At 38.1% G+C, this 24153-nt stretch overlaps 1 protein-coding gene across 2 annotated transcripts in view; it reads left to right on the top strand.

Annotated features, from left to right (window-relative positions):
- The first annotated feature begins 6093 nt into the window (after positions 1-6093).
- Positions 6094-24153, top strand: part of LOC139710251 (choline-phosphate cytidylyltransferase A-like) — a 36163-nt gene continuing 18103 nt past the window's right edge. For both annotated transcript variants that reach the window (XM_071622183.1, XM_071622182.1), the window contains exons 1-2: positions 6094-6142; positions 15861-16029. In XM_071622183.1, coding sequence (XP_071478284.1) covers positions 15925-16029 — 105 coding nt within the window. In that variant the 5' untranslated portion in view covers positions 6094-6142; positions 15861-15924. The remainder of the gene's footprint in view (positions 6143-15860; positions 16030-24153) is intronic.

Here is a 24153-nt window from a genome sequence, read left to right as displayed (position 1 = left end):
TCTTTTGGAACAAAAATATACCAGTAAGTCGAATCACATTTGGAATAAGGAAATATCTGAAGCAATGTCAGAATTCATTTTGTGAATGCTTGGCAAAGAAGAGGAATGGAGTGTTATTAAGTAAGAAGGACACAGCTGAGCATGTGTGCTGGAGCTGTATGAAAAGTTACTTTACATTACGTCAATATCAGCGAGTGGGATTACATTACAGCAGGTGAATGTATTCAAATATATTAGGCTGATGTGTTGTGCATTTTTCATTCCCATTTTCATCATGGAAACTCCATTTGAATGAACTGATGTTTTGAGTGAGATCTTGTATAAATGGGAACTTACAGATAGAATATTTGAATTGTTGAAAAACAAATCTCAACTCTGACTAGTACTAGCTTGGTAAGATTTTCACAAATTATCAGCAGCAATCACTTGTAGATTTTTGCACTGTTTCATGTAGACTGTCCAACACTTTGATGAAAAATTACGAAAGTAGATTATATGAAATGCACTTGTGATAGTTTTGTAGACGTGTGTTAGACATCAGTGCATGAAAGTATGCAGTTCCGCTTTGATAGATATACAGTATACAAGGGTAGGTATGCCAGCCCCACAGAATTGCACGTCATGTGAAAGTTCCACTGGCATTGTGTTTTATTAGGTCAGTACTATTGAAATTATTTTGCTGTCCCCTCCGTTTTCAGTGCTACATAATGCTGTCACGAACAAACATCCAAGCTTCTACAGCTGTCCTGTTGCTTATGTCTAGGTTGGCTAGATGACATGGCAGCTGGTGTGTGCAGTTTTTGTGTACAATACAATGATACAGGTTGTATGTTGCCCATAGACCCTGATGTACAGTTTGAAAAGCACTCGTCAGTTATTGTGGGGGGGGGGGGGGGGGGGAGGAGTATGGCATGTGTGTGAGTTGAAAGGCTATTATTCTCCTTTATAGACCCTCTTTTGAGGGATTTTGGACACAAGCTGCCGCTGTAATGTAGCTCCACTAATAGAGAAGTATCCTAAACCCTTATTTTAGCAAGCAGGCTTGTCCAAGCAGTCGCAAAGCAAAATCAGTATGGTTATGTCTCGCGTCTGAAAAATGGGGATTATTTAGGTGTAAGTGTCTTCAGACCTGTGTGAATTTTTTTGCAAGGTATCAGAAAAGTGTTATTTGACAAGGAAGTTGTTCATGGCAAGTGTAATTAGGATTGAGAATATTGATGTTGTACATGAAAATTTCTGGCTTGTACATTTTTGTAATTATTTGAGGAATATTTGTGGGTTGTAAAATGTACATTTCTGCATATAATGGAATAAGAATGTGCGATGCTAAAAGTAGATGCAGAAGAAAAAGGACAAATTTTAGTGTAAGATATAAGTCATGCAATAGTGTGTGTATTTACAAGAGGCAGTAGTTCAAGATAGATGGAAAAACAAAAACTGATGAGAGGAGAGTTAATTTATTTTTCTAACATGACTTCACACATGGTGTCAATCAATGTTCGACAGTCAACTGCGCTTTCACTCTTATTCGACACGGCATTGCTGATTTGTAGATGCAGATATCTCTGTGTGACCCCCAGCTCGTAGTGCCTTGCTGATACTATACACACAAACACACACACACACACAACACACACACAACACACACACAAACACACATGCATATTTTGAAGTAATGTACTATTGCCTACGATTTAAAAAAAAAAATGGTGTCAGTGAATGTTTATCACTATTTCCTCAACATAATAGGCATAATATTGTCTTTGGATTAGTTTGGAGATTCTTTCCTCTGTTTTCTCATGGTGGGGGAATCTCATAATTTCTCGCTGCAAATGCAAAGTAGCACTGCTTTACAATGTAGGAGTGATATCCAGTGTGTGAAGTTTTAGTTTTTTTTTCCCACCCTTTTTTGTTTTGGAAACCCTCATTCTTTCTTAATTTCTCTTCGCTGCTTATATTCCGCATGTTGTTAAATGCCTTTTGTGTGAAGCACCGTAATCGAGCGTTGCAGCCGTGTGTAGCATTCAGCCGCCTTCCTTGAGATATTTACTGAATGACAGAGAGACCAGCATAATGTAGATTTAAATCTTGATCCTCGTTGTTGAAACGCATTGTAGAATTTTCTTCACGGTTTACTTCTGCCCTACGCCTCCAGCTGTCAACTTTCTTTTGTATCTTGACTTTCACTTGCACTCTCTCGCTAGATATCATCACTTTTTTTTCTTTTAACTGTTCTATCTCTCTCTCGTCTTTCTCTGCATGATCTTTGCAATCCTGATTTCACCCTTTTTTTTTTTGCTTCTCTAAAATTTGCTCCATCACATCATTCTCCTCCCTTCTTTAAATTGTTATCTTTGCCTTTCCTTCTCTTCCTCCTCCTCCCTCGCGACTCTTAATTGCCTATCTCTTTCCTTCTCCAAATTTTCTTTTTTGCTTTTCTTCTTTTCTTCTTCCTCCTCTGCCCTTCTGTCAGTCCGTGCCTTCGTCTTTCACCGCCTCCTCTTTCCTTTTCTTTCTTTCCACTTTTGTTCGCTCGTCTTCACCTTACCTCATTTATTTCTGTTCTCCATCTGCATGTAGTTGTGAGCACTTTCATCCTGTGGTGCATATCAGAATACAGACACTCAGCGATATCGTCACGGGGTATTGTTTGTAGTGAATGGTTGAGATAGAAAGTTAGTGCTCTCTTAGAAACCTTGTGTATCTTTGGTTATAGTAGCCTTGTTGTGCTTCTTTGAGTGGCAGGGTTTATTCTGTTTCTGCTTTCTTAGGATACAGAACTGTTATGTTTATTTCTAATTTTTTGACTTCATTATATGGAGGCAGGTACTATACAGCACCTGTTGTTCACAATTTCAAATTGCATTATCTCTGGGATTTTAAACGTCCGTGTTGGCAGCGATGTAGAAGTAAGCATAATTGTTAACGAAAACATGTAATGAATACAAATATTTAGCATGCCCATGTCTAGCGTGGGAATTGCTCAAACATTATAAACCTGAAAGATTACCACGTTGCTCACATGCAGAGTAGAGCAAATTGAAATCATGAATGTTACTAAATGTGTCGTTTCAATTGAGCAGCAAATAAAGTGTCTATACTATTGTGAACATGTGATTTTCATTTTGCAAGATTTGATTTTGATTTTTCTCCTCAATTTTTCACCGAACAAACAAACCATCAAAATCTTATACTTTGTTCTTCCTAAGTCATAGGTAGTGGCTTGTGCCTTGTATTTTATATGTAAATTATTGTACATTTATTTTTAAATTCTTGTTACCTTATTTTCAGTTCATCTCTCATCTTAACTTTGTTCACATTGTATGTGCATTATTTGAATTTAGGAGATTTTTCTTACTTTTTTTTTCTTCTGTTGTTGTGCCCCCTCCCTAATAATTCCTTGAATGCCATCTGATCTTGCTGGCTAAAGTTTTGGTTATGCTACGTAAAATGTATTGCTTTTTTTTTTTCCTACTGCGTTTCTTCTGGATGAAAATAAACTGCTTTTGTTTGATCCAGGGTGATGCATTCGAAGCAGTGTGTTACGCATTGCATCAAATGGTACGAGATAGATTTTGTATGTATGAATCAATAAAAAAGTGCATTTTACCCGTTAGATTACTGTTAATGGCAGCCTTTGTCATTATTTGTGTTTTAGCAGGGGAAGAGCATATGCTGGAAGTGTCAGTGAATGTGTATGTGTCGACATCAGTGGCGGATCCAGAGGGGGGCGCAACCAGTGCACGCCCCCCCCCCCATTGTTTTTCTTTAAAAACAAAAGAAATAAAAAGAAAAAAAATGAAATGAAACCCGGAAGTGGCACCAGAAATATTAGTTGCCCCCCCCCCCCCCCTGGATCCGCCCCTGTACATAGTAGTGGATGAAACTGAAAGATATTGGGAAAGAAAATGAAGGCATGTTAGCAAATGCAGTTGTGTGTATGTGTGTGTGGAAGGGAAAGTGAATTCCAGAGATGACAACTGGTACTTTTTTCGCAGTATTTTGTACTTCTTTTTTTTTTTGCTAAATTATTGCATGTTTCATGTTTCCAGAAAAAACAACACATGGTTGTTGTTTTTTTCTCAGAAAGTTGTATTATTAACATGTCTACAGAGGAAAAGTAATCTGTCCCCCCCCAAAAAAAACAAACAAACAAACAAACAAACAAACAAACACCAAACCTTCTCGGCCCTCAGAATACTGCAATGATGTTTTGCAAGTTGGAAAGTCTGAATTACTCGTGTGATGGCACATTTATATATATTAATTGTCCTTTGACTGGGGCAAAATTTTTTGGAATAAGGGCACTCCTCTACCTTCGCCAGTACTGAATTCTTGTTACATTTACTTATGATTGTAGAAACAACACATACACACGAAGGTAGGTGTAAGATCTCTGGATACTGTAGCTCCTTCGTGTCACTTCTTGTTACTTTTTGCCAGAGGATTATCTCTACGTTATATTGCAATGTCATAATGGTAGATCGCAGACTGAAATTAAGGGGGATTTGGGTAATCTCTGTCATTTTATGGAGTTTTCAAGAATACTTTGATCAACAAACAACAGCCAGGGCCCCGTTTTATCAAAAGATAATCCCATTATAAGTTTCCTTAATACCGCACAGGCTGCCATAGACTTACCATAGAAATCAACTATATATAATCAATTATGACTCCACATAAAATAGGGCCCTGTGGTATACTACTTGGGAATCGTCTTTATAAAAAAGAATGGCCCTCAAGAATTATTTACCGACAAACGGTAACAATTATTATTAGCAACGTACAGACAAATACCTGAATCCTACTGAGTAGACCAACCAGTGCAAAGGAGAAAATGTATGATCATTCATAATATACTTTTATGCAAATTATGTTATGCTGATGTCTTGTATAGAATTGTGTTTCTGTTTTACATGTATATATTTGAAATTAGTCTCTAATTTGTAGTTAGTATTATACTCCCATACCGGTACCCCATGAGGCTGCATTCACATAGAAGTATACTATTCGGGTATTCGGGGCTCGTTTTCGAGGGTCGCGAATAGCTTGAATCGAACGATAGGATTTCCTAACACCGGTTCACGTAAGAGGGCACTATTCGAAAGTACCGAATAGCTGCGAATAGTATAGCATAGTGGGAATCGAGCTTGTTCAATTTTCTTGCAGGGTATACCGTCTCTCATTTATGAAATAATGACAATTTTAAAGTATACTATTCGGGTATTAGGGGCTCGCGAGGGCACGCGAATAGCTTGAATCGAACGATAGGATTTCCTAACACCGGTTCACGTAAGAGGGCACTATTCGAAAGTACCGAATAGCTGCGAATAGTATAGCATAGTGGGAATCGAGCTTGTTCAATTTTCTTGCAGCGTATACCGTCTCTCATTTATGAAATAATGACAATTTTGGTCTGGATTTGCCCTTTAAATAGCAAAAATAAGTATGTAGACTGACATTCTGATGCAGTATTGTTAATAAGATTTGCTGGGATGTAGGAGGAAGAAATCCTCTACATGGGATGGCGAGTTGACGGTGCGGATGATGGTGTACTGGGTGCCCGAATACGGTGAATAGCGAATAGCGAATACCGTATACTTCTATGTGAACGCAGCCTAAGGGTCATTGAGTCAATAGACTTCACTACACTGAAAGATCCTACACTATGTAATAATGTAGGATCTTTGCTTCACTTCACTTCACTTCACTTCACTTCACTTCACTTTACTTCGGATGAAACGGAACGACTGAGGGCGCTTGACCATGGAAGCGCTTTTACCGCACGTCACCCGCGCGCGCGCCACGTAACGTTTTCTTTGCTCCTTCTACTAGCTGTGGATCCAATCACTTCTATGGTTATTCCTTCAGGTGGAGGAGGTTTTCGCGCGCCCGAAGTATCATTCGTGCCCTGCTGTTGCCTCATAGAATCAAAGGGTAATTGCATGGAAAGAGCATACGTTAAACACGAAGCGACCCCGCGCGCTGCCTGCCATCAAGCCATAGATTAGAAAGGCCCATCTACTGCGTCACTCTTCACCACTGCGCGCACTCGGGTAAAAATGAACACGACGTCTAATGTGTGACGTAGCAATCGCACTTAGCAGACTCCAGACTTTTGTCTGTTCGCCGACCAACTCTGGTGAGTTTTCTTTTGTCATTATCCCTTGAACATTCATCTTTTGAGATGAATGTTCTCTTCTTGGTACGCTGATCAATTTAACATAACTATTGTGCCTAGATGGTTGTAAGGGGGATTGCTGGAGGTCATTCATGGTGGGTATTTTATTTACAGTGGAGAAAAAATTGTCTAGCGCTCGCTGGGTCATCCCTTCGCCCGACTCCCTGGCGTCGGACAGAGCGGAATCGCGATCTATCTGCTGGTGCTGCGACAGTGGTCGCTCGAAACTTCATCAAGGGAAAGCAGGCAAATAACAGACGCCTATTAGCATTCATCAAAACGAGGTCTGGGCTCTGCATTTCCCTAATGTTAGTGACTGAGAACCCAATCTAGTAGTATCAGCAGAAGTAGATCTAACGTTTAGACGTCTATTAGAATCTAAAACAGTAAACTACTGTTTCAATAGGCGCTTAACTAAAATTTTAGATCAAATGTAAAATTGATTCCAACTCTGTTAACTGTGAGTGCTGTCTATCAAAATAAAAAACGGAACAACCTTCTTGGGCAGTCTTGTTTTTTTTCTTTTTGAGATAGACCCGTGGGTGCTAACATTCAATCACGTGTTCAATAGACTCATCTCTAACGTGGTTGTTTACTATTTGACATATGAGGACCCTACATCAAATCCGAAAGTGAAAAAATAAGGTGTAGGCTCACATATACCTAGCTGTTAGATAAGACTTTCGAATAGTGTCATAGTCTCTAAGACTGTCATTATTATAGAAAAAGTCACTTTTAGGCCATGATGCATTGAAATATTTCATAGAAATATCACTTTGGGAGTGACAATACAAGTCTAGTTCATGATATTGCAAATTGCATAGTGTAACGTACGTAAAGATGCAGTATTAATAAAGAGCTAGGAATTTCATATTGACTGAAAGATTGGTCTGTATCTCATATCTGGTCGTCGGGGATATGTTCAGCAGAGACTGCGTCTGGCTTCACGAAGGAGAGCGATAATGTTTAAAAAAAATAAAAAATAATAAAAGACTTCTCCAGACAGACATATCGTTCTTTGTTTAGGATACATAATGATAATTAATATTTAGTATCATAAGTTTACAGATAGTCAATGATAGTACAGTATTCTGTGCGGTATGTCATTGATGTGCAAAATTGCAATGTTTTGCCTTTTCTTCTTTGCACAGGTTTTCACTAATTTACTTCATGACATGATTACTTTCATTAAGACTTGTTTTGCTTTAAAAACATTGTTTAATAGGCCTACGTGTCATCGTTTGATATGGGATGTGATCATCAATGTGAATGTGTTTTATTCGTAAAGTATCTACATTAATGTTGTATCAATTAGTACTCTGTAGTCCTGTGTGGCTATACATGAGTAGATCTTTATAGACTGGACACTCTATGTAGGCAATCATTGAACATAAAACCCTTTTGTGCCAGGGATTTTGGACAGTGCTTACAAAGCTATTGATTTCTCTTCCATTCAGCACTCAAAAGCACACGAAGGGTTAAAGAAAATGGTAGAATTGAGACTCTTTGTTCTTCAAGTGAATGTAGGATCATCTTTATGTGAATGTATCTTTCTGATAGTTCCAATGTCTTGTGGAATGTGTGAACATCAACAATGTTAATTTCATGAAATTAGTGACAGATTTTAACTAGACAAGAATTTAAAGAAACAAACAAAAAACAACTCTCCTCATGACCAATATCTGGAAATTAATTGTCCATTCTACTGCATTTGGTATGACACCCCCACCCACCCCCACTGCCCCCCCCCCCAAAAAAAAAAATGGCATTACATCCTGTCAACAAACAGCTGAGGTGTGTAGTGCATTGTGAATGAGAGCATGATTAGAGATTTATCTGGTGAACACTGGAGAACACAAACTATTAACTCCAATTCTAGCTTTACCATGCTTTTTTCAGCTCCAGGTACACGTGTGCAACAAGCCAGATGTAGTGGTACAATGTTTGTCGTCATTTTTGTCTACGAGCAGCATGAAATTCAGTTTGTTTGCATAGTGCACACATGCACAAAGTATTACAGAAATAAGCAGAAAGTGTACGACAGTTGTGTTTATGCGTTGTTGTAACATCATCAAGATCCTGACTTATGGGATGTTTTTGTATTGATCAACAATTAGTTTCAGAAGTACTTGCTTTGATAAGACATGCTGTGAGCTGTATCGGTTTCGTTGTAATTTGATAACACGTCTTGAAATACTGTCCAAATCTAGTCTTTGAAATTATGTATTTGAAGTCTGCGTATTAGACAGACTGGAACTTACGCCCAAAATTGTCTGTAGTTGGTGGCAGATTGTTTGATTTATAAGCTATTTTGTTGTGAAATATTGCTTGTTGTCTTTAAAATCTTACACATACTTTCATGTACAATTTTTGTAAATTGTCAACTATATAAATACAAAAAGTTTTTATCAAAGAAAACAATTCATTGTGACGTTCAGACAAATGAACCACATGCCTGGCGATCAAACATGTGTCGGAGCCTCAAAGAAAAACAAGAACTTGAAGATTCTACATTTCTAATAGTCACTGATATATATAACTGCAGATAATATTGTTACATGCACATCACTAGATGCTATCTGTGAAGGGTTAGAATCTCGCTGACTCTATGTACTACCGTGAACATCCTATTTACTCAAAAAGTCTTTGGCCTTTGGACGTTGCTCAGCAGACTTTGACCTGTCAAAAATAATCTTGATAGCTGAAGGTGATTTTCACTCTTGTTTACTCAGTTTGTGCAGATCACCAGATGATCCAGTAGTGCAGCAAATCTTTCCAGCCGCATACAAAAATAATGGAGGAAAACATAATCTAGGTCCTAACCAACAAACCCTAGATTGATGCTTCCAACATCTTAGTGTGTGCATGAATGGTGTGTTAATAATCAGAAGATATTCTCAGAAGAATAAAATGGCTTAGAGTACATGTGTAGTTTTGGTCAAGAGAGACCTTAAAGAATACTGTTTGCAGTCTGGTTTTGAGCTGTTGAGTAGTAAATTTCTAGGTACAGTCTGGATTGTGTAGACTGGAAAGTGTAAATAATTCCAGTATCAAAGTAACACTGCGAAGTTTATATCGGTTATGGACTGCCAACACAACAAACCAGATGGGACATTTGTTAATTGCTTATTCTGTTTGAATAAGCCCAATTTCATTACATGTCAGAAAATTTTCAATAATTGAGCTCATAGTACAGTTTTTAGTACCTTACCTCTGCTCTGGAATGTAATTGGATACAGTAGCTTACTGTCAAAAAATTGTGTTTGGATAGTGTATTTTCTAGTGGTTTCCACAAGTGTACTTGCTAGAGATGTCTTCATATACTGGAAGGCAAGGGCGCTATGGACTTTCACAGTTCATTTCCCCTCAATCTTTTGTTATTAGTCGTGTCAATGACGTACATAGTGTGTGTGTGTGTTGTGTGTGTGTGCGTATCATGTGATTATGTTCAAGAGTTTGTTTTGTTTTTGTGAATGTGAAATCTGTGATACTGAACAAAATTCAAATAAAGAATCATTAGAAAAAAAAAAGTTACTGGGAGGTTAACTGAAAGTCATGTCACAACCAACCACTACTAAGCAAACATCCTGTTTGATAACGCATGGAATAATTCCTCTCTGAAAATCACTACAATGACGCCCATTACATCCCTCCCCCCTAGTTTAGACTCTTCAAGTGAGAGTGTATCAGTTGTTGCATCATTATTTTTTTTTGCCAAATTGTGAAGTCAAACTCAGTTCCATTTTGGAGTCTGAAGCATGAGAGCAGACAAACAGCACAAAAAATTATACTATGCACCACTCCATGCTAAGTCTTCCTTTCCAAAATGAATTTTAAAAAAAAATTAAAAATATATATCCTCTGCATCAATTTTTTAAGATGTTTTTTTTTTTCTGTTGTATTTATTACACATTTTATTTTCTTTGATCAGGGATGGAATGATAAAATTATCATCTAACAAAATCATTTGTTAACATTGTGTACATTCATCAGTTTATCATTTCACATTGTCTGTGGCAGACATCACTGTTTTAGGGCAAACTAAACATTTGAAAAACATTGAGCAGAATATTGTAACTAGTGAACTCTGTGTGCAAGAATGTGTGTGTGTGTGTGTGTGTGTGTGTTTGTTTGATTGGAATGAAATTATTGCTGTTCTGATTGTTTACAAGTCTTCGTCGTTTCTATTTTGTATTATCCAGTCAACCCAAATAGAAAGAATTTCTCTTTAACCTATTTAAGACTTGCTGAAATAACACTGTTTACTGTTGTGCAGCTGTATCATAAAACATTGTCAAACTTTACGGACAGAGCTCTATAAAGGAAGATAGATTAAAACTTCTAAAGAACACAAATTTGCAAATCTTATGCTGTCACTGAAAAGTATTTGGTAACAATTATCATGCTGATGATCTGTTCTGGAATAGTTTGTGCTGACAACACTATAGTAAGGAAAAATTAAGTATTGCACATCAAGTCATTCACTAGTTTTCTATTTGTGAAGCATAACAAAACAATAATTTTCAACTGCAACACAAGTTTCTTTGTGTTTCTTTAAAGCTCCTTGTTCACGACATGATATGAGTGACCTTAGGTAGTCTTTGGGACTGTGGTTCTTGAATTTTTCAAATGGAATACCCAGTGCCGTGAAATACCATCAAGCATCCAATGAGGTACATTATCGCTGATTATGATAAAAATGTGTTTTACTTGACATTCAAATGATAAGAGTCCTTCCTTGTGCAGAGACACACTAAAATCCTGGCCATAATCAAATCATCTACATGATTGTACCGCCTGTTCCACATGTTTACAATGTACACATTGTACGTAAATCGTATGTATGTGTGCCAACTAAATGCCCTGTTGTGGAATCTGTCTGGCCAATCAAAAAGTTTGTTAACCTTGGTCATATGGGGCAGACTGGCACCCTGGTAGTGAACAGTCAGGATGTGCTGTTGGACAAGTCATTAGTCCTACATATAGGATTTTATGTGTCTGTGTGTATAAAGGAAATACAAAGGTTATCCTCATACTATTGTATTCATTTCCATTCATATTGTTTGTACTTTGTCTGTGTGTATGCATGTAACATGTGTGTGTGTATCTGTTTGTGTGTCTAAAATATGAGAGGATCCAGCAGTTTTGGATAATTAAAGATACAGTACAGGCCTGTACATGTCACAGATGATGTCATAATTACTATACTGTAGGCCTAGACTGTATGTCAAGATACTACCTTTTAATATTTTTCTATCACACATTTCCTACTGACAGGTTTTCAGTTTTTCCAACCGAGGTGCCACGTTATGAATAGCATAAACTTGTTTTAGTGTTTATGTTCACCTGTCATTTGTACAATGTGTAGCTTCCAATTGCTGAAGGAGAGATGGGCATGAACTCTGACCGTACACAAATTTCCTAATTATCAAGTATCCTGTGTTCTTGCTAACTTGTGATTTTGATGAGTGTGTGGTGAAGCAATAGAGGATACCGTAATGCCGGGGTTTGATCATTTGGTGCCTATTAACTACTGGTGTGAAGTAGACCCCTGCCTAGAAGTCTGTGAAAATGACTCATGATCCAGGATGATGGTTAAAGGTATTTAAAAGCATTAATTATCTAAACTATCCTGTGTTCATAGGTGGATAGCTGAAATTTGTCACATATTTTCCTATATCAAACAGCAGTGATGATTTTATTATTATCATTTATTTAATTATTTGGTCATTTCGATTTATCTGTTTATTTGTTGATTAGTCCTTATTCATTAATTGTATTTTTCTCTTTTTTAGGGGGAAGGGGGTGGGGTTGCAGGGTTTTGCTTAAAAAAAAAAATGTTAGCGTTCTGTCTTGTCTGCTTTTTCCTGGTGTGCCTCTTGGACTCTAATCTCTTAATGCATAGAACTTGAAATTCAACTGTGTGTAGTCTTGGACTCTGACCTTTGACCCTTAGTCATGCCATAGTGGCTATTTGGACGTGTTTGAACAGGGAGCCTGGAAGTTTGCTACCTTTCCTTTGCACTACAGACCTGTACTTGTCGTTAGTCTGTATTCCAGACTCTCATAGTGATGACTAGATCTATAGCCTACAGGATACAGCCTTTGTCAAAGGGAGTCCTGACGCTGCAGTGATTGTAAAAGGAGCAGGTAGATGGACATAAGACTAGTCAAGCCACCAAACGAATGATCAATGAATTAGATATTGGCCTCTAATTGTTAAAATCATTGTTATCCAGAGACTCCAACTCTCCCGTTTTCAACGGGAGATCTCCCGCCGAAAACCCATTTTTGCAAAATCTCCCGTTCTCCCGTTTGAGATTTAATTTCTCCCGCCCTGGCTCTTTGTCTCCCGTTGGAAAGGATTCCTTACTTATTTCTATCGTGTGTTGAAAAAATAAGCCTTAGATAGCACAAGAGAGCATCTAGAACTCTAGGAACTTTGCGCTTTGCACACATCAAGTTGGAGTCTCCCGTTTGCTAGGGGTTTCAGGCGGGAGAATCTCCAGATCAGAAGGTGCTTTGGGTTGGAGTCTCTGGTTATCTCAGGATGATTTTTTAAAAACGGGTCCAATGATTGCATAACGAGCCTTCTGTGGAAAGATAACACATGACAGAGAAGAATTCACAGGGTCAGTCAGCAGCAGCAGTTCAGATAACTATTGAATGTAGGACCTACATACTCTTTCAATCAGCCAAGCTGGGAGAGGATCCAACCTGCTACTTTTGCTGGGACACCTTGAAGTATACTGTCACTACATTTTGTATGTCGTCATGAGAAGCAGGTTGGAAATCCTCAAGAATCCTCGTTCCTTCACAGATATTGTCTGTGAACCTAACCTAACCTAACCTGACCTAGCCATAATCTGTGAATTCACTCCCAAGAACAATGGTTCTTACTGCGGAGTGTTTGTCATTGCCTGTCAATGAGGATATACTCATTCAATTGACACAACATTTTGTTCTAAAGGTATGGGGTATAGTGTTTGTGCCTGAGTTTTCACTGTCAATGAGCACTGTCAATATGTCTTGATCAATTTAGACAGTTTACGGAAGGATCAAAATAGATCTATAAGAAACTTAAAGGGAATAGTCAGCCCATATTCTCACTGGCTCTGATGGAAAGAGTGAAGCGATATGAAGAAGACAGCAAAAGTTCCATTAAATTATGATGTCATCATCTGACAAATCTTTAATGGGTTTTCATATATCATATTCAAAAATAAAGAAGTGAATCTGCTCCTACTTCAAGTGCACCTGGATTTTGATTTTATGTCCAACTCTTTTGGTAAATGTAATACCTAACTTGCTAAGATTTAATTTTTGAAATATCAGACACACACACACACAAAAAGTGCCAAACCAAGAATGATTTGATTATCCATCAATTTATTTGTAGAGCTGTTTGCATATCGGAGGCAGGATGATTTAAGATGTTGCCTTTTGTTTTTGTTTTTGTTTCTTTTAAAATGTGTGTATCAACTTGAATGACTACAATGCTATGTGAAAAGCTTTGAATATTTCTTGTAATGCCCCCTTTGTCAAAGCAGAAGAAAGATCTTGTTATACCTTTAGTGCATGAGCCAATGAAAGAAGAAAATGAGGAGGAAGGAGAAAAAGACACAAGTTTGTCATATCAGCTGCCCTCTTGTGGCAAAATGGGAATATTCATGTGATCCAAAGAACTCGATCTTTGCATCAGCATGTGCACTTGACCACAGCATCATGGAGCATTTGTTTTGTAGAACTGTGTTACCCATGATGGTGATGATGATGATGATGGTGATGATGATGAGAATGGTGAGGATGATATTTAGAAGAAAGATGGTGATGGTAATGATGAGGATGATGATGAGGGTGATGATGATGAGGATGATGATGATGATGATGGTGATGATGATGATGAGGTGGAGGAGGAAGATGGTGATGATGATGATGGTGATGATGATGAGAATGGTGAGGATGATGATGAGGAGAAAGATGGTGATGGTAATGATGAGGAGGATGATGATGATGATGAGGAGGAGGTGGAGGAGGATGATGATGATGATGGTAATGATGAGGATGATGAGGATGATGATTGATGGTAATGATGATGATGATGATGATGAGTTGTTTCTCGATCGATCAGAATGCATTTTTAAGAACATGTGTCATGAGTGCAAAGTTTGAGATACAGCTTTGATACAGATTTTACAAAATCACAATGGAAACTTCCTCCTTCACTCAAATTCCCCTCTCCTGGAGTGGGATAGTCTGGTGTATCTCGGTGATAAACTCTACACTACTTCTTGTGATTTATGGCGTGATGTCTCTATTTGATAATATTCCCCTGACTATTATCACTTGTCGTCCCAGGGCAGAACCACAAGGAGGGTGGTATCACTCACCTGGTTTTGTGATTATGTGCTTCAAACACACCCGTATTCTGGGTTCGTTGCTGCTCCGTGAGAGATCAAAGTGCAGTGTTTGTGAATGCATTTCAATTTATCTTTGAAATGTGTGGAAGTCTTTGTTTGTGCCGTGAAAATTCATTGTCTCGAGGCAGTGGGTTCAGACAGTGCAAAAAGAAATACAAGACGTACATTGATGAAATTTGAGAAAAACTTGCCAATTTATCATATATTGAAGAGTTGAGATTTCTTTAACTTGCGTTATTGTTTTAATAGGTCCTATGATGTTCTATCTCTCCCTCTTTCCATGGGAACTAGAAATGTATGCAACAAATTATAACAATTTCTAATGCACCACAATAACAACTGTTGCTATAGCATTTCTTAAGATTTCATTTTGAAATGTCTTGAAAAATTCATTACTCCCATTTTTTTTCCCAGTAAATTCCATGTGAGACACTCTCTATGTGTGGGCTTTAACAATCTGTGATATCACACCCTATTAAACAATGTTGATACTTGTTACTGCAGGCTATATGCAAGCTATATAATATGCAAAGCCTAGTATCGTTCTCTATGCCTTCTGAAGGAGCTAGGTCAAGGGCTCTTTTGATGCCTTGAAAAAAATTAACTCTTGTAAATCCTTATCAACATTGTTAATATGGTGTGATATCACAGATTGTTAAAGCCCACACATGTATAGAGAGTGTCTCACATGGAATTTACTGAAAAATTTATCAAAGAAAGTATTCCTATCTTTTCAGTGCATTGTCGGACTTTCTTCACGCTTTCACCTACACTTGCAGAGTTTCATTGATCATTCTACGTTTAATGAAATATTCTCATGTTTGGGGAAACTTCCCATTTAAGATTTAGATTCTCTGAGTAAAACCAGTGGAGATAACATAATCTCTATAGGAATGTAAAGCTCAGACCATCGTCAAGCACAATATGCATTTAATTTCATTGATTTGATTTGAAATTTTGTCATATGAAATACATTCGTCTTTTTTTTTCTCAATATTTAGATAAAGAGTTTAAAAGAAATACTTTGTGGTGTCAGTGTCTGATCTCAGATATCCAGTATTGTGATACAGTAGATCCTTATGCTTTTAATAACTTAAAGGCACATTCATGCTCACAAGGTGCAAATAGCATAATGATGTGCATGATCAAATGCAAAAAAAAAACTTCAAGCATCTTATACACAGTCAGCAGTGGCCTGTGATTTTACATACAAAAGTTTATTCTAAAATTTCTATTCTTTGTTTTCCCGCAAACTGCAGACTCTGATTGTACTGCGAGCAGAGGAAAACATTGAGTGGAGTACGCTGGTGGAGTTTCGGTGTCATGAGTGCCGTCAAGAGGAAGTTGAGGTCATCGGATGACCTGGAAGAAATTGCCGGGTACAACTATGACAACAATAGCAACACGAAGAGGATCAAGCTGAGCTCTGTAAGTCCTGTCGCAGAGTCACAGACCAGGGTCCTGTTTCATAAAATTTGTTATCAGTGACAGCTGCCACATTTCTGTTACAAATTCACTCTTAGCCAATCAGATGCAAGGATTTCAGTAGCTTATAACAACTATGACAACTTGTCACTGATAACAAGTTTTATGAAACGGGGCCCAGGTGCTGCAAGAGTGTCGTTTTTCATGCATTCAACCTTTTGCGAGATACTAAGAACCACTTGTGAATGTTACAGAGCATACCATTCTAAGAGGAATTCAAAGTTTATTTAATGAAAATCGGTTTTGAAATAGCTGAGATTTACATCCAAAAACAATGTAAAACAAAGTGATCCTAATCAAAGTTGGGTCCCACCTTTCATTAGAATTGCTTTGTTTTGGATATCTCAGCCATTTCACAACAAATTTTCATCAAATGAATGTTGAATTCCTATTGGAATTAAAGGACAAGTTCACTTTCACAGACATGTGGGTTGAGTGAATGCAGCAATATTAGTAGAACACATCAGTGAAAGTTTGGGGAAAATCCGACAATCTGTTCAGAAGTTATGAATTTTTAAAGTGTTTGCGCAATCACTGCTGGATGAGAAGACTACTACAGTGTATGATGTCAGATGCGTACAACGATATAAGGAAAATAAAAAGAGAATTTCACAAAACTTTACTGTTTGAATAAAGTGCACATTTCTTCAACTTGTTACTGACATATGTTAAGGGTAATATTATTCCCTCTGCCTTCTAAAAGAGAGAAGTGGAGTGACCATTAGTTATGCGAGAAAATTGAAAATATATGTTGAATTTTCTTAATACTTTCTTTATATCATTGTACAAATAGACCATGTGACATTACAAGCTATATATAGTAGAGCGGTTAAGCCCTCAAAATCATGAGAATTGTGCAAAATTTGACTAAAGTATGAAACTTTCACCAGTGTTAGTACATACCATAAGATTCATTATAAGATCGGCGGGTAAGTCTGATTTGACCTCTGATGACCTCCAGAGGTCAATGAACTTTAAATATCAGAATATTGATGTTTGGAGGCATTTGTGAATGATAGGCTTAGATCTTGGTTACGCTGCACTAAATATGCATTTGTGCTACAAATCTTCTGATTCCACAGGGCATGGACAGGTTTCTACCTTTGACCTCTGATGACCTTTAGAGGTCAATGACCTCAAAATACCATAATATTGATCTGTGATGTTATTAGTTAATGATAAACATGGTTAAGATGTGCAAAACAAGCATATCTGTTTTGCAATGAAACTGTCTTCATATTCCAAAGAGCAAAGACAGGTTTCTAACTCTGACCTCTGGTGACCTTTTAGAGGTCAATGACCTCAAACTATCATAATATTGATCTGTAGTGCCATTAGTTAATGATAAACATGGTTAAGATGTACAAAACAAGCATACCTGTTTAACAAGAAATTGTCTTTACATTCCAAAGAGCACAGATAGGGCTCTATCTTTGACCTCTGGTGACCTTTATAGGATGTACAAAACAAACACAATTGTAGCCCAGATGGCTACTAGCACATGTTTGTAATAAAGAATAAAATAGAATAGAATAGAATAGGATAGAGAGTAAAAGAAAACAGAACACTGCAGTCGTTTTCCTAGACACCCTGTGAGGTCAATATATGCTCAGTCTTTTCCCCTTCTTGGAGTTTATGAAACCGTTTATCTTCCTTCCAGCTATTTCCTTTCTTTTTTTTCTTTCTTTTTTTTGGTCAAAACCACCTCTTCCAAGGAAAGTCTATGGTCATAGGAATTTATGAGTTTGATGTTGGCTACTTTCCCCGCTAGTGGTCAGCACTCTCCATCCCCAAAGCCCCGCGCCAAATTACGGGGAATGACGTGATGACATGTTTTTGCCCTCTGATCCCCAAACATAAATGACCCTCTGAGCTGGAAGGTGGCCCTCCTGCCAGAATTTATTCCTCTATTTTAGCATTTTAATAGTGGAGTGGGTCAAACAGGAACTCCAAAGACAAATTCAGGGATAATGACCCAGAACAACGATGACGTTGGTTGCCATAAGGACACTAATATTCATTTGGTTTATCATTTTGATATCCAAGAAACAATAAAGTCTTTACCAGTGGTTACAGAGAACAAGTGAATGAAGAAGCTAAAAGACAGTGGGCGAGTTAATCAGAAATTGAGATGAATCATAGAAAATTGAGTTTTCACAGAAACGAATAGGAGGAGCAAATTGAACATTTGACCAGTAAGGAATTAATTTCTAGTGAACGCCACACCCCAATATAAGATTGAGCCAATGAAATGCTTTAGGGAAAGGAAGTTTGTTAGTAAATTAGTTATAAAAAAAACATGTCTCAGCCGAGAAATCAGTTAGAGTGGCAAGCACAGTGGGAGCGGCTTCACGCTATGTAGTGAAACAAAGGCTGCAGAGTATTTTGGAATTTTAAGGAACTTTGAGAATAGTTGGAGACCACAAAGATAAAGTCAGGAGTTCCCCTTTCTTGGTACATCATGCCCCCCCTCCCTCCAAGTCAACCAACTAATCTTTATCGACGCTGAATGCACCATCGACCTACGCTGTGAATGTGATGAGGATCTGACTGTCATGACTGAACCGGCGAGCAGCAGGACATTAGGAAAAACTATGAGTCACGATAACACAAAACCTTGGTTTACGCCAATTTGGAGTGCATTTACAAACTCTAAATAGTCAACTGGTGTCATCGGAGATGTTGAAGCGCCCTGTCAGACTGATACAAAGTGGAGAGTGATGGTGACGAAGAGAATAGGCCTACTGACAGCGTGACGGCAGACCGCTCAAAGGACGGCCCAGTCACACTGACGAGATTGACAATGACATGCAGAAGAGGACCTCATTCGTCGACCGAGAGTAATCATTTAAGAGGAATGACTTTGATTTACGTTTGAAGACATTTCAAGAGATGTAGTAGTCTGATATGTTAAGGGGCAAATCATTCTACTGTTTGCAGTCTTGTGAACATACTTGTATCTTAAGCGAAAACTGTTCGAGTACGTGGACAGTGATAAGTAGGCCCCTATAAATCACTCTGTCGAGTAAATTATATATGAACCAAATGGCTTCTTTTGGGCATGTATTGTGTTGAAAAGTTCTTGGTAATTCTTTTCCAGGCAAAATGTGTACATGAAAATTCCGATGTTAAAAGCATGTGATGGGAAATGTAAACAGTATGTGCGAATGCTTCTATGTTTCCTGCTAAACTTGTTTGTTAGTGGGGAAAAGAAAAGAAAAGAGAAGAGAAGTCTCGCTCTACCACGTCTACATACTACAACGCCTACGGATATCTTTGTTTCACATTGTTAGTGGGGAAAAGAAAAGAAAAGAGAAGTCTCGCTTCATGAGAGATGTTCAGATCCCGCTCGACACCACAACGCCTACGGATGTCTAGGCTGAAGGTGGGTTTGAATGTCTTATAGGGCCGATAGAGCACCAACAGTAAGTGCAGATTACTTGGCACGCTATCTTTTGAAGAGAAACAATACTTTGTTTCACACAAGATGAAAAAGCAGAAAGACAACTGATAATCATCCGCTCATGTAAAATCAAGCAGAAGTTTTTCAAAACATTTCAAGAGGCATCTTGGTGAGTTACAGTCTGTTAAACATGCCAATATACTGTGAAAAACAAATTGAACGCCACCTTCAATAGGCCACCTGCAGTACAGCCTCGCATTTTCCAACATCACAAAAACTTTGATCAACACGTTCCATATACTCGTGATGGAGAGGGAAAATGATAAACAACAACATTGCAAGATTGATGCATTTCTGCCAAGACAACAGACAGGAACTGATTCCACGTAAAATACATAAACATGTATTTTGATTTTTCCATGCATTTTTCCCATATCATTACACACAATCATTACACACGTACAATGTATACTTGATATGGTGTTCAGCTCACTGTGTGCAGACTGAGCACGACCCGATAATTCAGAACCTCTGCCTGAGAAAGGCTTGTAGCCTATCCCGCGACTCAAGAAGAAGCTTTCTTATCATCTCGTGCATCCTGTACTCTATGTGCAATGCACTCATCGTAGAGACAAGCTTGCCTTCACCCAAACTGTTTAGATATTGCCATTGGAAGACTCTGATGATCGCATACAGTGACTGTGCACCTATAAGAACGCTGGTCTGACCTCAGGATGTCTATCCAGTTTAGTCGTGGAGGAGATCTGTGTGCCGATCGCGTGCTTCACTGAAGACGCAGATGCTGCCCTGTCTTGAAAGAGATAGAGGGTATAGATCTAGACCAATTTCAGCAGGTTACACTGAATCATCACTTGCTGGCAGAGAGTCTTAACCGGAACATGCAGGTGATATTACCCGCTGTCAGCGTACCCTGATTCACACATTGGATGCAAACCGGATGGCGGCATATTGGAAACAACCAATATTTGGGCATGGGGGCACAACTCTTGGCCAGGCCCAAGTGTTAAGGAGTATCGAGCATAAAGAAGACAATTAGAGTAAATAGTAGTTCCACTCCTATTTGGAATTGAGGTTCCTAAACAGGTCATTGAAAAAATGCCCAAAATTGCCTGACGTAATGACCCAAACTTAATTGGATGACAATAGCAAGTTGCAGGACACAGGGTTGCTTCATGTGGAATGCATGTTATGCCTCACAGTACTCTCTAAAAAAAATCGAGTGAAAATTTTCACTCTAAAAAGAGTGAATACAAAAAAGAGTGAATTTTGAGTGAAATTGGAGTGAATTTTGAGTGAAAATGCTCATTTTCACTCATTTTGGAGTGATGTCAGGGATCACTCCAAAATCTTCGAGTGATCCCTGACGTCACTCCAAAATGAGTGAAAATGAGCATTTTCACTCAAAATTCACTCCAATTTCACTCGAAATTCACTCTTTTTTGTATTCACTCTTTTTAGAGTGAACATTTTCACTCGATTTTTTTTAGAGAGTATGTCGCTTTCCAGATGGTCCATGACGGCACTGTATGCTCCAGGACCATGAGTCATTTACCAGAACCATACAGCCCACGAGCTTGACACTGACCAACACAGGCCCGCCAGCTCGAAACTAGGTAGCATTGCCCATGAGCTTGACACTTAGGCAAACCAGGCCCATAAGAGTCCGACACATGGGGGGAGGGGGAGGTCCACAAGACCTACACTGAATAGATTAAGCTTTCTGATGTAATACATATATTAATCTCGTGGGCCTTGTTTTCCTCGAGTGTCGAGCTCGCAGACCGCACAGCTTGTGGGCCTATTATATTTGATGTCGAGCTCATTGACCTTGTTCATCTAGTGTTTAGGTCACTGGATGTATGACTCGTGGGCTGCGTAACTCATGGGCTGTACGACTCGGGTTGTGTGACTCGTGACGTACATCTGATGAGGTGGGCCTGTTGTTTTCTGGTTAGCATCTGTCACCCTTTCATCCACTTCAAGGGACTTTGCCATATGCCTGTTCACAAACTATTAAGCATCAACCCAAAATATGGTACTTCTCTCCCCACCTTCCATGTTTAAGCGTACAAATTTTGTCCAGTGCAAATTGGATAATGCTGCACATAATTTCATGCAAGCTAGTCTGCATAACTAACCCAAACATAAATATTATATTTGAGGTCACTGCCATCACTGAAGACACGTAAGCTTCATTTCTGAAGTAATTGACCGCTCACATTCCTGAGACCTGTTACTATGAACCAATGCTTTGTGGAATGTGCATACATACTTTGATTATAACGTCAAGGCGTGATTTGTACATGATTAAACATTTAGGATTAAAGCAATGAAGCCAAACATCAATATTTGCAATCCTACACAAATTTTTAGTGATATTCTAAAAGTCTGACCTCACATTGACCTTAGAGGTCAAAGTTGGATATACACAGGGTAATGACTAATGTTCTGTGGAATGAGAAGACACTTCTTGTACAATGTATGGTAGTATAAATTCTAATAGCATAATGCATGATTGCACACCAGGTATACATTTAACCATTGAATATACATCAAATATCAATATTTTGATATTTTGAAGTCATTGACCTGTCACAGTCCTCAGAGGTCAAAGCGAAGACGTGTAAATAATTTCCCTTGATCTGAGGAATAGGGAAACGATTCAGTTGTAACACAAATGAATTTTTAGGACATCGTTATGTTTATCATCAACCAATTGCACCAAATATCAAAATTCTGATAATTTGAGGTCAATAATTGACCTCTGGAGGTCATTAGAGGTCAAAGGTAGAAACCTGTCAAGGATCTATGGAACATGACAATTCCACTGTAACAAAAATGAGTTTTTAGTACATCATTACCATATTTAACATTAATCAATGACGCAAAATATCAATTTTTATCAAATTTTGAGGTCATTGACCTCTGGGGGTCATCAGAGGTCAAAGGTAGAAACCTGTCAGGGTTCTATGGAACATGAAGACAATTCCACGGTAACAAAATGAGTTTTTAGTACATCATTACCATATTTAACATTAATCAATGACGCAAAATATCAATTTTTATCAAATCTTAAGGTCATTGACCTCTAGAGGTCATCAGAGGTCAAAGGTAGAAACCTGTCAGGGTTCTATGGAACATGAAGACAATTCCACTGTAACAAAAATGAGTTTTTAGTACATCATTACCATATTTAACATTAATCAATGATGCAAAATATCAATTTTTATCAAATTTTAAGGTCATTGACCTCTGGAGGTCATCAGAGGTCAAAGGTAGAAACCTGTCAGGGTTCTATGGAACATGAAGACAATTCCACGGTAACAAAAATGAGTTTTTAGTACATCATTACCATATTTAACATTAATCAATGATGCAAAATATCAATTTTTATCAAATTTGAAGGTCATTGACCTTTGGAGGTCATCAGAGGTCAATTCAGACTTACCTCCCGATCTTAAAATGAATCTTATAACATGTACTAACACTGGTGAAAGTTTCATGCTTTAGTCAAATTTTGCACAATTTTTCGGCTATCTGCTCTACTAATAGCAGTCTTCTCATCCAGCCGTGACTGAGCAGAAACTCTAAAAATTCATAACTTTTGAACGTATTGTCCGATTTTCCTCAAACTCTCACTGATGTGTTCTACTAATATTGCTGCATTCACTCAACCCACATGTCTATGAAGGTGAACTTGTCCTTTAAATGCTCTTTCATATTTCATAAGAGATTTCGTATTTCTCACCAAAAAAAGTATGAAGAAACCTGAAGCCAGGTCTCAACCAAATCTTTACCATTCCTTTAAACAGTTTATGTGAATGTATTCTATTATTGAGTTTCAGGGTCAGTTAATATGACAGGGAGATGATCATGAATCATCATGTTGTGTTGTCGAATGTAAATTGAACACAGCTTTGCTTGTGAGTGTGTTTTCTCCATATTTAGTATCTTTTTTTTTTCTTTTTTTTTACATCCAATCTTACAATAAATCATAGTGATGGTGGTGACGTGTGGATTGCATATCCTCCAAGTTCAAGATATTCATATGTGACCCGCTGCAACAAAAAGGATCCGAAAGTCGGGGGAGGACAATTTTCTGAAAATGACATGACATCATTCCATTACTCTTCCAAAAATTGCTCGGTTGCGGAGATATGGATGATTTTATTAGCGCATGTCGAGTGGTTTAAGAAATCAGCGTTTCAAGAAAAAAGCCCTCAAAATTTTCCTTCCGACGCTATCATGATCAAGGGGAAGCAAGGCAGTTTTCACCTTTTGACAATAGAAGGTACGCTCCTAGCAACCTCCGCGATGTTCATTCAAGCTTACCGCCAGCGGTCTACGCACGACCAATCAGTTACCAGGATGCCACGCACTGACCAATGAGATCACTCCCTCATTGCTAGGGGCGGAGTCTAGCTGCGGCGCTAAATCCAAATCTTCGGACACGTTTCTGTTCCGTTGAAAGACGGAAAATCATGGCCCAGAAAAATGCTATTTTCTTGCCTTTCCTTTGATCATTTAGCTTCGAAATTTCAGCAGATGATAGAAGATACATTAGACTGCAAAATTATGTCAAAAACAGAAATCTGAACGTTTTGACGGATTTTGATGATCTGACTTCAAACGTGATTTTCTCG

This window comes from Diadema antillarum, unplaced genomic scaffold (assembly GCF_040938485.1).
Source record: "Diadema antillarum isolate AM-2024a unplaced genomic scaffold, OU_Dant_1.0 seq00001512_RagTag, whole genome shotgun sequence".
Lineage (NCBI taxonomy): Eukaryota > Metazoa > Echinodermata > Echinoidea > Diadematoida > Diadematidae > Diadema > Diadema antillarum.
Note: the sequence above shows the minus strand (reverse complement) of the source record. Positions and strands in the feature narration are given on the sequence as shown.